Raw genomic sequence first — 14300 nt, 5'->3', positions numbered from 1 at the left:
GTGGCCAAAAAACAGAACTGCTCATTTTCTGCTCGCTCTCGCAGCGGTGGTGACGTCACATCCGCAGACAGCGCGGGAAAAGACGACCCGCCAGAAAATAGGAAAAATAGGATACAGGCTTATAGGTGCACCCACTGTGAGCGGACAAGGTGTCAGTATGCTCATCAGGAGATGTTTGAGTCATAAATGGTAAAATAAAAAGGCTATTGTTACGTTTATTTTGGGGAAAAAGTTGCATATAGCCCCTTTAATATAACTCCGATTTTATTTGTCTGAAAGAAGAATGTCATACACATTGTCGGAAGGGGAGAAATCGGTCCAAAAAACGGCCTGAATATCTTGTGTCGCCATCATAAGTAAAAAAAAAAATTATAAAAAAAAAAGGTCCTCAAAAGAGTTACAGAAGACAAGTTAACATTCAACAATAAAACAAGAACAAAGAAACTAATTACAAACAAATCGACAAAAAATACAACAGAACAAAAATACACATTAAATAAACGGTGCTTTAGGTTTTTCAGGAAGATGTACTAACAGTGGTATTCAGATAAGTAATATCCTACTACAACTGAAATTTAATAAAGTAATCAAATGTAAAATAACATTGCTGTATATTTATTAGGCTGCTGTCACTTTGAGCCGCACGGATCCAATATATTTATACATATAGTATATTAATATTTATTTCCAGTGTATTTCTTTCATAACTGTTAGTGTTTACATTCACTGACATAACCGACTGTGTTTACGAGGATACTTACCAAAATGGCTTACTTTCTTGTGCACAGGAGGCCGCCTAGGGAACAGTATCCCTTTCGCGGCTTAATGCGCTTTTAATAACATTGTTTAATTTCAAGCATGTCCCGCAGTTTAATAACAGTAGCCTACATTTTACAACACTCACTTATTCAGCTGATTTGGGTGTTAAGTTTGTCTTAGGTAGGAACGAAAGCGTACCTCTGTGAAGGAAGTGGATGGAATGCGGCACAATTATTGTTTTACGTTGATTATTGTTTTCATAATCGTTGGAATCATTCACCTCATGATCGACGTCAACTCCAGGAGTTACATTATCTGAAACTTTAGATGTGCTTTGATTCCTACCGAAGCCAAACTTAAAACCCAAATCAGCTGAATAAGTGAGTGTTGTAAAATGTAGGCTACTGTTATTATACTTTGGGACATGCTTGATATTAAACAATGTTATTAAAAGTGCATTAAGCCGCGAAAGGGATACTGTTCCCTAAGCTGCCTAAATGTAAAATAACACTTTGTTCACTGTAGAAATTAAATATCGGTTCATCATTGTTAAAGCTGTATTTGTGTTTATTTTATCAACATAAATGACACCGACAACAGCAGGAATATTAGGCTGCTGTCACTTTAAGACCTATGGTCATGAGTTGTGGGTGAGAAGCTCTGTCACTCGGGAGGAGCTCCGAGTAGAGCCCTTGCTCCTCCACATCGAGAGGAGCCAGCTTTGGTGACTCGGACATCTGTTTCAGATGCCTCCTGGATGCCTTCCCGGGTAGGTGTTCCGGGCACGTCCCACCGGGAGGAGACCCCGGGAAAGACCTAGGACATGCTGGAGGGAATATGTCTCCCGGCTGGCCTGGGAACGCCTCGGTATTCCCCCGGACGAGCTGGAGGAAGTGTCTAGGGAGAGGGAAGTCTGGGCGTCTCTGATTTGACTGTTGCTCCCGCGACTAGGCCCCAGCTAAGCGGAAGATGATGGATGGACATCCGGTTTCTTTCTCAACTGTTCACTTAAGACATAACCGAGAGAATACTTTTGTTTTGACATCATTTTGTGTGTATGTGTCCGTTCAAGCGCAAGTAAACACGAAAGCGGAATCAATACGATGTTCGAGCGCTGTCTGAAACGCACCTCTTTCTCTCTTATCATGATTGCTATCTTACCAGAGATGGAGAAAAATCCTACTCCAGTAAGTAGGGATGAAACGGTATGGATATTTCACATCACGATTATAGTGACCCAAATTATCACGGTTATCAATATTATCACGGTTTTGTTCAAATGAGATGAAAGTGTTCAAAAAGAACAGATGCACACACTTAAAACATTTCAACAAGTTTTGTATATGAAAATCAACAAACAACAAATAACTAAAGAAGCTCTATGCACTTTTTTAAGCTAGATTCTATTCCATGGGATTTCCTTCCTTATAATGGCCGTCGTCAATAGCAACGCATAAATAATAATAATTTGTCGTAAATATAATCTCTAATATTATCTCTGTAAATATATTCTCAAGCAATATTCTCATCAGTGTTCAGCAATGATGCATTTCAATCTAGCATATTTTGTGTAAGAGCCCAAACAGTATCCTGGTGAAATAATGCATATCCATATTTCCATATGATTTGACAGTTTATTTTATTAAATATCAAAATGTGTGCATCATACCTGACACCTAGATGATCACTTTACAGTCAGTTTTATGACTGTCATTCTCTTCAAATGCTATTGAAGTTTGAAACGTGTATAACGTTACCAATGTTGTATGTAACTTTAGAGACGGTCCCTAAATGCGCCAGCGTTATGCCAGTCATATCAGATGCGCTGTGGTTCTGCTGTGCTTTTTAAACCATTTTCGCTGCTGAAATAGAACAAAAACAGTCAATCACTGTATGATGAGTGAATCTCCTGCATACATTGCACGTTTATCTCTGTTTGAGTGTATATTTCAGCGAGTGAGAGCGTCGCGCGCTCTGAACAAAACTCCGGCTAATCTGAATGCCTCTGATTATGAGACATTGCATTCATAAACTCAATAGAAACACGTGTGAGTGGTTATAATGCGCAACGCGATTATAACAGATGGCTTTTGAGAAGACTATAATAAGTTCAACCGCCAGAGTGGCTAACGTTAGCCGAAATAACATTGTTACACCCGCAAATGGCAGTTGTTAATGTCAAGCCCTGATTATTATTCCCTAATGTCGCCCTAGTCTTGTCTGAATTTGTTTGTTCGCTTCATGTTAATATTTCGCAGACTTAGTTTTGGTATTGAGGTCAAAGTCCACTTGCCTTGCGTTCGTAGTTTTGAAGTGTTCCCCCTATTACAGCGACTTTCTTCTAGCATGTTCTGCAGACAGGGTGACCATCTTCAATTAAGTTTCCCTCAGGACTTTTGTAAAAGCCAAAATATGACAACGCCTCAGATTTGGTCCTTTTAGAAGTCAAGTCAAGTCAAGTCAACTTTATTTATATAGCGCTTTTAACAATGTCGATTGTTTCAAAGCAGCTTTACAGTGTTAAACAGGAAAATAATGCAGCATAATTTTATTCAGCTGTATAGCCATTCTGGAAAAATTTCAAGTATCATACAGTGACAGTGTGGGCTTTAGATCAATAATTTGATCAGTAATTTAGTTTAAATGGTTAATTTAGTTTATTATTTAGATGTATTTCGATGTTTAGTTGAAAAATTGTGTCCCCAACTGAGCACGCCAAGCCAGAGGCAACAGTGGCAAGGAAACCAAAACCCCATTAGGTGACCTAGTGGAATTCTGAAAAATCTCACTGCGCTGTCACTGCCTTCTGCCATTTCTTATCATTCAAAAAACAGCGGTGCGCGCAACAGACTGACTCTGACTGGACAAGATTTACCGCGAGTTTTCACAATCGTGATAATCACACGCGGTTTTAATGATAATTAAATTTTATACGATATTAACCATCACTAAATTTTACCGTGGTTTATCGTGAAACCGGTAATCGTTTCATCCCTACCAGTAAGTAAATGTGTCCCTCTCCAATATTGAGTTTGTAATGCAGTACCCATTTCAACCACTAGCTGTCAATATTACATACTGCATTTTTAAAGGGAGATATTTTCTTCTAAAGAAAGCACTTTTTTGTAGGACTACAACAAATGGCTAGTAGGGACTACGACAAGCTTCTTCCCTAAAATGTACATAAACCAAGCCCCCGGGAACACGCAACAAAGGGGGTGAGGCCATGTTGTGCTGCTTTAGAGAAGAGGAAGAGTTGTTGTAGTATATAATACTTTTGATACATTTTATGATAAATATGTAGGACTTGTGCTGGTGCCACTGCTCTCAAATGTTAGTCTGGAGCCCTGAGTAGCTGGTCCTGTATTTCGAACATTGTTTTACCCCTAAACGAAAAATTACTTTGCCATGAGTATTTCGGGTCCTTAAGCACAAAAATCGGCGCACCCCAACTCGCAGGCTATCAACACCCAAGTGATGACCGTAATGATGACTGGTCATATTAGAGCAAACGGTACTTCTATTGAACAAAACTTCACAAAGAGTGACTGTTTTGTCCACATTTTTTTCTTTTATTATTGGTGGTGTACATTGGGAAGCCAGAATGCACATCAATCAACAGAAACCTACATTAGCTAGAACTGTCTGTGTTACACATTATATTCAACAAACCATATTATAGATATGTCATCAGATCTAAGAACAAAATCATGCTTAAACCGATGTGGCTCAGATCGATTATGAAATCGCAAAGGCTGCTATTTTTATTTATTTTTTCTTTCTGCACAGCTGGTCTGTGAAGCACGGCTCTGTGGTCAGTAGTAAATGCTGCTCCATCTGAAATCACTGCGAGTTTGACTCGCTTATAGAGATCGACTGATATATTGGTTTCCCGATATTTTTCCTGATATCGAAGCGTTTTCCCATAACTGGGTATCGGTTTTGTAATATCAGATTCACCGACAAATGACGCCAAGCCTGCCATTAAAGCACTGTGCCTGATGGGAAATGAGTTGACAACGGTGTTCAAAGGTAAAATAACTTGCATCCTTTAATTAATAAACTTTATTTAACACAACAGCAAGTAATGCACAAATAAGATAAGGCTGTTAGGTAGTTTAAACTTCCAGTGTATGTAATTTTTAACAAGATCCACTCGTTTAAAACTCCTTAAATTAATTATGAGGCCTATCTCTGTGAGAGACGTTCTGTGTCAACGCATAGATGAATACAGCGCTCTGTCATCAGCAGGTATTTCATAATCTAGACCAACAGAAACATTAATGATTTTGATATTGTGCCAGATGAGATGGACTCTGTAATAGCGATGAAGTATTCACTGTTTTTTTATTTTTCTGAAAATGTTTGCGTATTCCAAATAATATTCCAATGCGTTCCATTTTCTTCACTCTGTAGTATATTAAGCAACACATAAACATTTTAAAACTGTAGTTTAAAATGCATGCTTATATTTATGGGGAGTTGATAGACTCCCCTGTCATTTATTTATGTTCTCCATTTGAAAACATTAGACTTTGTGCATTTATTTTGCCTGTTAATATGCTGTTGTTATAAATAAAAGACGCAATAGTTAAAAAGACACTTTAGTGACAGTGCACTGTATTTTTTGTTTAAATTGCACTCTTTCAGACTCTATTTATTGATGTAGAAGTGTGTTTTATTTGTAAGAAGAAAATGAAATTGGAAAAATTACAGTGTTTAAATACTGTTAAATAAAAGTTTGTTCAGTTCAGTGCTGTTGCTACAATTGTGAAAAACAGAAATAACAATAAATAAATATAGGTTCCATATTACAGTTATCAGGCACATAAACATGCAAATAATCGGTATTGGTTATAAAAAAATATATATATTGGTCGATATCTAGTCGCTTATAACGTGCATTTGAAAAGCATCATGTGTCAAACATGACAAGCATTTATGAACCTCTTGTCCAACAAAAAGTTGTCTTGCAGAAAGTTTTAAATCTTAAATAATCTTATAATCTGTGTGGATGTATTTACTCATACAAACTACATGCTAAAAGTGAATGAATGTTTGCGGAATTTCCGAATTTGAGCCCAGATAACGTATCGTTACACCCAGGGTTTGAAATGAAAACCTGCCAAATGCAGGTAAAAATCAACTGCAGCGGGTAACACTGTCAAATCACTAGCCAATTTGAATATGTTTTTTTTTTAAGTTTGTATTTTTATACATTTTATTTATCAGAACTTTAATATATTTTTATGTTCTGTTGTGACAATAAAACAAACAACTGCATTATCATATTATTTTAAAGAGGCTGAGGGATCATGAATAACTACAAATAACTAATGTAAGGGAAATCTGTTTAAGTGTTTTTTACGTGTTTGTTATTTTATTTATTTATTTTTAATATATATCGGCTGATATATCGGATTTTTAAATGACCAAATATTTGTATCGGTATCGGCCTTAAAAATCCTTTATTGTTTAGGCTCTACTACCAGTCCGCTTGATCTTGTCCCCACTTATCTCCTTCCAGCCATTTCTTCTTCTGTTATACCTGCACTAACTCACATTATCAACACCTCTCTTCACACTGGTACCTTTCCCAGGAGCATTTAACTGTCGGTGTGTGAATGGGTGAATGTGAGGCAAATGTAAAGCGCTTTGGATGGCTGTAGGTCTGTTTAAAGCGCTATATAAATGCAGTCCATTTACCATTTCTAAATCCAGCACTTTTAGAAAACTATAGACCGGTATCCTTTCTTCCATTCATTGCAAAGACACTTGAGCGAGTCATGTTCAACCAATTCTCTACCTTTATTACACAAAACAACCTCCTGGTTTCAAAAGTAGCCACTCCACCGAGACTGCCCTGCTCTCAGTTCTCAGCTCTGTTACTGGCAAGAGCAGCTTCCAAATTATCAGTACCCATTTTGCTGGATCTCTCTGCTGCTTTTGACCGTTAACCTTCAGATCCTGCAGTCAACCCTCACAACAAGGGACACCTCAGGAACTGCACTCTAGTATTTTAAGTCTTACCTCAGGAAGATCCTTCTGTTTGATTTTTATTTTATATATATATATATATATATATACACACATATACTGCGCACCCTTTGGAGAACTATCCCTTACTATATATAAATAAAATGTATCTTTTATTTACTTTTCAAAAACGCATCTTTTGCACCATAGTGCATTTGTTGGTGCACACGAGTTAAGCCATCATTTTTATTTGTCCATCTTGTATCATAACATGTCCAGGGAGAAAACCCCCTTCCCTACAGTAATGCTCTCCTGATAGGCCTTCCAGAATGTACTGTCAAGCCTCTGCAACTGATCCAGAATGCAACAGCAAGAGTGGTCTTTAACCAGCCGGAGAGAGCGCACGTCACATGTCTCTTCATCAGTTTGCACAACATCGCTTTCACAGACCTTTACCTTTGTTCCCTGTTGATCTCAAAACGAGCAGCTGAGTAATACTAGCACTTGCTATTCTATTTTTATTTTATTTGTTTAAAAAAAAAAACTTGCTACATGCATTGCGCTAGACTAACTAGACTTTTCACAGCACTTACATTTTGTTGATTTATATTTAGGGTTGGGAATCGTGAGAAATTTTCCGGTTCCGGTTCCGCCTAACGATTCCGGGTTCCGATTCCGGTTCCATTAAAATTATTAAACAAATAGTGGTAAAGGAAAAAGGCACAATACGCAACTCAAACAATCCATTTTGTGTTTATTACTTGCTCTAAAATTTATTTACAGGTTGGCAATGTCAAAAAAGTCCTGTACTGTACATATATTACAGTATTAATTAAGCCATTCTTGCAACACATTTTTTTTCAAATGAACACCTCTGAAATTGTCTTATTACATTTTATCTCTCTGTCTCTGAATAAAACCAAGTTATAAATTATATTTATTAGTTATATTTATTAATTAGTTATATATTAATTTAATAGTAATTCAGTTATTCAGTGAACTTGTAAATAATAAATTGCAATTCAGCATTACAAAGGTAATTGTGCCTAAACGCTTACCTAAACCATGGTGACTCAACGGTTGACATATATATATATATATATATATATATATATATGCCTTTCACTATAAATCTGGTATAAGCCCTGTGGCACTCTGTGCTGTAGCAAATGTTTTGTCAAATTGCTAGTGCAGCCTCCTTTGCATGTTATTAACTTTTCACGTGTTACATTTTGCTTCATTATCATTCATTCTTTGGAAATGAATCCATACTTGTGACTTTCTCTTCGCTATGCTGGTGGTCAACGAGAAAATATCTGACACAAAACCGTAAATAGCGCGAGGGCTTTCAGTGCTGAACTGCGTTGCCCTCCTGGAAGCGGCAGGCAACGTAATTAATATTCATGATGAGGTGAGCCAGGGTTGCCAGGTTTTCACAACAAAACCCGCACAATTGCACAATCGTTTCAACCCGCGGACATGAAACACAGCCCGCGGCAACAGTGGAAAACGGGAAAGCGGGAAAATCACGGAGTTGGCAACACTGGCTGTCACTCGCTATGAAAGGATACGCTTCCAGCGCTTCGCGCACACACATTGCACCAGAACCGTTTTCGGAACCGAAACTTAGGAATTTCGCGCGGTTCTGGTATTTTTCAAAAATCAGTTTCGGTTCTGCATAAGAACCGGTTCTCGGTTCCCAACCCTATTTATATTGCTTCTTTAGTTCTTCTCATTTGCAATTCACTTTGAATAAAAGCGTTTACTAAATTATTAAATTTAAATGTATTGTGAATAATTGGCTATAGGAGTGTTTTGGTGACTGCGTTTACTATAAATTCCATTTTCAGGAGTGGATTCCTTCTGTATTGCAGAAATCCATACAACCTTAAACAGGACATACCTTTATGGTTTTCTCGAATATAGGCGAACATGTTCTGTGTGTCCAATCCACTTTGTTTTTCTATTTACACAGCCAGGACTATGTACAAGCACAATATTTTCAGCACACACTGAGCAGACATCTAGCAAATATTCACAAAATTGTTTGTGTTGATTTCAGTTTTCAACAGCATTTCTCAGAAATCACTTATTGCACCTTTAATGCGGTGTCCTCTATAGTTGATAATGATTTATATAAAATCTCTTTTGATTTCCTTGGTGTCTTGGTAATGTATTAAGCAAGAATTGAACAAGTGTCCAGATTTGGATGCCAATCCAGATTTGGATCTCAATCCTATTTTGGTGCAAAGCCTTTTGTATGTGATTTTAGTGGAAGCTGAACAGACTCTGGCTTTTAAATTATTAATTGGTTTTACTTGCTTCTGTGATTTCTAGAATTAGATTTTTTTTGTGGTTATACATTTATGTTTGTAGAATGTTCATACTTAATGTCATTAATGTAATGGTCATTTGTTTAAGCCCTGATTTTACAGATGGTGTTATTTTCTTTTCCAACAGCCCACTGTTTGTCACTTGGAAAATCGGCCGGGACAAGCGGTTAAGGGGTTGTATAGGTACATTTTCTGCCATGAACCTGCACTCAGGACTCAGGGAGTACACCCTTACTAGGTATGCCACATCTTTGAAATTCTGCTTTTCTCTCACTAATGTGTCTCCATTCATATCATAAAATTTACTTATTCAAGATTTCTTATTTATTTTTGGGGGGCTTTGTTTTATTTGGGCTTCTTATTAGACTTATTACCAAAATATGAGAGTTTCTTGATTCAATTTCTCTGAAAAACTTCTCTAAAGGACCTGTCCTTTTTAAAAGTGTTGTTTTTACTGCAGCACTAGCCCAGCTCCCTTTTTTTTTCTTTTTTTTTCTTAAGTTAACATTGTCCCACCCCAAAATATTGGTTGACCCAGAATTTTTAGGTTTAGAAATGTAATGTTTTGAAAGCGCCACAGTTTTTACACCGGGGTGTTAAAGGGTTAGTTCACCCAAAAATGAAAAAAAAAAACTTATCAGGGAGTGCTCAGATTTCATCAAAAAGATCTTAATTTGTGTTCCGAAGATGAACGAAGGTCTTGCAGGTTTGTGACTCAGATCTCCACATTAATTGTGCAGTAAATACTGATTATAATAATAATAAATATAGTTGCGAGCAGCATTTATCAGGGCCAAGCACAATAGGAACAATGAGACATGCAAGCATGGCTGGGAGCTTCAGAGCAACTGCAACAATGAGTAATTAAAGACATTTTTAGCTTATTATATTATAAATTGCTTAAAAATCACATACAATCACATGTAATGTGTGAGCAGACAATGACGCATGCAAAGTTTGGTGTCAATATGACAAAGCGTTGCAGTGTTACAGCCTAAGAATAAGCTTGGCACACTGCCATCAAATTTGTTGATGCGTTATTCGAGAACGGTTTGGTCAATCGAAAAGCTTTTAATGACTTTCGCCCGGTATGGGCTGAAGATGATCTGAGCCAATTTTGGTGAAAATCAGACCAACGTTCAAGGAGGAGTTGTTTGTAAGAAGTTAAAGCAAAAATAACCATTTTCATATCTCCTGACCAGTAGGTGGTGCTGTGCCGAAACACCATGTAGCCTCTGGTCTTGTGATGACATTACCAAGACTCGTCTCAATAAGCTAAAGTGTTGCAGAGATTTAAGGCTTGTTCGACTTCATGCAGCGCTGCGCAGACCGGTCAGCGGCTGACTTATGCCGGTTAGAAATTTTGTCCGACTTAAGACAGCGCAGACGCTACGTCACTGTGATGTATGGCATCAAATACCGCGAGAGCGATTCAAGAGGGGCTGCATGAGCTCTGATGACGACACAGGTGTTCCACAACGATCATGTGTGTTTTGTGTTTATTCTAACACCATCAGTTCCACTACTGCTTACAAATCTGTATTTTTATTACAGTAAAACCAAACGGTTACATGCAACAGCACACACCTATAGCCTTGTATCCAATTTTCCGTGCTCTTCGTCAAATTCATTTGTGTTATTCGAGAATGGTTGGGTTTTTCAAAAGGTTTTTAATAACTTTTTGCCAGCATGGTCTGAAGTTGATCTGAGCCAATTGTGGTGAAAATCAGACGAACCGTCTTGGATGAGTTCAAAAAAGTAGGTTTTTCAGAAAATTATGTCATAGTTCATATGATCATATCATCTTGAGCCAAGTAATTAGAGGGAAAATTGTATTTCTAGCCCCTCAAAAGTTATTAGCATAAAAGTGAGTGCAACTTTGAACAGTTGGTGGTGCTAGAGGGATTGAGTTAGAAACTCCAAATTTGCAATGGTGAATTTGCTATGGTGCAAATTTCATAACATTTCCACAAGCGGTTTGGTGGGCAATATGGGCAAAAATAATTATCATGATAAAAATTTTCATATCAGTTGATATTGATAATTATCACGATAAATGCCAAATCTTTATTTCTGTATTACTTTATTTCTTCTAATTGAAAGTTAATCTGTTAATTGTGGTTTTAAACTACATTTTCAAATTCTTTATATATTTCCAGTCATTTTTCCTTAACAAAATAAATATCGTAATTTATTAGTTTCTGCTTGTGGTAATCGTGATTGTTGCCTGACTTTGTCTTGTATCTTCATGTATTTTCTGGCTTATAAACATTTTGAATATTTATTGAACTCTTGTTATTGTTTTATCGAGGAAAATATTGCAATAATTATCGTAAGCGTTTTATCGCCAATAGCCATGTTTCCACTGTCGGGCCAAAAGCGGGTGTGCTAGTGAGTACCAGGGCCAGTCGCGTTTCCACTGTCACTTCTGGGGCTTGATCGGGCCTCGTCGGGGCCAATGGCCAGAGTTTTTTGGTCCAAAGTAGGCCAGCTTGGGCTTGAGGAGCGGTTACGAACAAAGTTGACCTGAGTCTGGAGACGGCAGCGGCGCAGATGATTTCGTATACCAGCTAACAACATTAAAGATTTAAAATCATTTATAGCTCAACTCACTTTTTGTGATCCGATGTGGATTCTGATCAATGTATAAGCCATTTGCTCTAACAATTACCATAGTAAACATGGTAAATACGACTGCTTGAAGAAATCACACAAATCATATAGACTATCACAATCGTGTATTTTATCTGTCAGTGAGTGTAGTCTCTTTATACCGGACTGTCTGATATCCATATTTAGCTCCACATGTCTTTTTCGGGAGCTTCCTCTGTTTCTCTGACTGAAATTATAACTGTATTAGAACTGGAGACCTATTACTGGAGATGCTAAAGCTCCTCAGGTCGTATTTTTGGTGGAAAATTTGTAGAAATAATTCGAGGTTGACCGATTAATCGGTTTTGCCGATAGCTGATTGCTGGAACAATTGGTTATCGGCAAAAATCCACACCGATAGTTTTTCCATGTTGCGTCCGTTGCTGGAGTGGCTGAGATGGGTGCTCTGTCATTACACAGTACAAGAGCTCTGAGAAGGGTCTGCTGGCATTATATAGCACGAGAGCGGCCTCTAGAGGCGAAATAAAAACTCACTGATGCCATGTGGTGTTTACATTCACACATGAGGCTGCCCGCGGCCCTGCACAGAGAGTGCTGACACATCAGATGCGCGTTTAAGACACGACAGCGAAACGGTATGAATACAGAACACTACAGTACTTGTTTCCAAATCATTATATAGTAATTAATTTCAGTTAAAGCAGTTAAAACAATGTGATAAAAACACACGCAAGTCAGACCTAAATGTTGCATATATAAAATTAGTGATGTGAGAACGCAAACTGTATCGTCATGCTGCCGACAGAAACATAAACAAAGCAGAAACGCATTCGTTTTTTATTAGATAATCTCCTTCTAAAAAAGCAGACTGCTTAGATTTATGAAATGGTAACACTACAATAAGATTCCATTTTTAACATTACAGTGTTTCCCACACATAGACTAATTCATGGTGGTGCGCCACAGAATCAACACTGACCACCACATATTGTGCGTCGTTCTTCTTTTTTTTTACGCTATTTAAAACACGCAGCGTATTCGTTCAGCTGCATTTGCTTTCCCTGCTCTCCCTCCCTCTCTCTGTCACTCACGCGTGTCTCTCGCTCTCTAATGGCCAAACCTGCTTTTCATTTGAAACAAAGTCTAAGCTTTTAAAGAGTTTTAATACGAAATTCAAACACTAAATAGCGTTTTGGCGCTATTGTGGCAGTTAAAGCCAGAGGCGTTGAAAAGCAGAGTTGCGACATGCTCTCATCTCCCGGCGGTGCGCGCGGTCACGTGGTTCACAGAGCTCTCAATAGTTCCACACAAACCCGCACTGTCAATACATTTGAATGGAAAGACGACAGTTTCACTATACAGGTATTTGCAGCAATTTTTGGTAAACAGTGCAGCATAGTGTGCATTGATTATTACGTCAACCATTTACAGTATCATTTTATTATGGAGAGTGATGTAGATGCAACATTGTTTACATTAATGTTAATGGTTTTCTTGTATTTAGCCCTCAGGTATTCCTTACTAATTGGTCAAACTTATACTCATTGGTGGTTAAATGTGACCATACACCTTTTATTATTTTTCAATTATTTTTTTCTATATTTTAGTTTAATAATATTTATAGGAGATCTTTTGGTACTGAATAGGGCCTACTATTTGTGGAATAATTATGGTCCATGACCATTTAATGAATTAAAATATATTTCTTCTAATATTTTTCTTATTTATATTACAATTAGTGTAATTAAGGTTAAAATGGAGAATTCCAATGCATAGAGGCAAATTAGAGTCATTTTTTGGCTGGAAAAATAATATATTTCATTTGTAATGCCATGGTTTACCCACTATAGGTGCCTGTATGACTCTTTAATAAATATACATGTATCTAGTTGCTCAAAGTATTGCAGATCATAACTGCTTACTTATTTTTAGGTTTTGCTTTTGAATACATATTTAGACATGATAAAACACTAGATTTCTTTAAATGTGAAATTTTAAAACGTTAATAACTTGCATCCTAATATTTTTTAATTTAATGATACTTATATGAGCACACAATAGAATATTAATGAATGCGAGAAAATATAATTTGCCATGAAAAGTTCAAAATAATGCCAAAAAGGCAAACTTTTTCCCTATATGTACGATATTTATGCCAACCCCCCACCCCCCCAAACAACCAAATACCCCCACCCACCTGCCACCACAAATTGGTTTCTAATCTGTGGGAAACACTGCATTAACTAAGGTTAATAAATGCTGTGGAAGTATTGTTCATTGTTAGTATGTTCATTTCAACATTAAATTGAGTTTGAAATTTTATTTTTATCTGTTAACCTTGGTTAATGCACTATGAACTAACATGAATGATCAAGGTACAATTGTATTGCTCATATTATTACATGCTGTAAAAATGTATGCATAATGCTTATAGTTCATGTAAGTTCATGTTGCATAGGGGCTTGCATAGTGTTACCTATGAAATGTACATGCATGTTTCTAGGTTATAGGTAAAGAAACAAATTTGACCTGTAATATTTTAATGTTTAAATTATCTTCTGAAGAATTTGTTCTGTTAGAACTTGTTATAAAGTTCAGCACTGTTTTACTTTTTTTTTA

General features: G+C 37.0%; 1 protein-coding gene across 1 annotated transcript in view; it reads left to right on the top strand.

Moving 5' to 3' along the window:
* ammecr1 (AMMECR nuclear protein 1) overlaps window positions 1–14300 on the top strand; it is a 58992-nt gene that overhangs the window by 10635 nt on the left and 34057 nt on the right. The window contains exon 2 of the mRNA XM_079835916.1: window positions 9196–9306. Coding sequence (XP_079692042.1) covers window positions 9196–9306 — 111 coding nt within the window. The remainder of the gene's footprint in view (window positions 1–9195; window positions 9307–14300) is intronic.

This window comes from Gobio gobio (assembly GCF_949357685.1).
Source record: "Gobio gobio genome assembly, chromosome: 14".
NCBI lineage: Eukaryota > Metazoa > Chordata > Actinopteri > Cypriniformes > Gobionidae > Gobio > Gobio gobio.
Note: the sequence above shows the minus strand (reverse complement) of the source record. Positions and strands in the feature narration are given on the sequence as shown.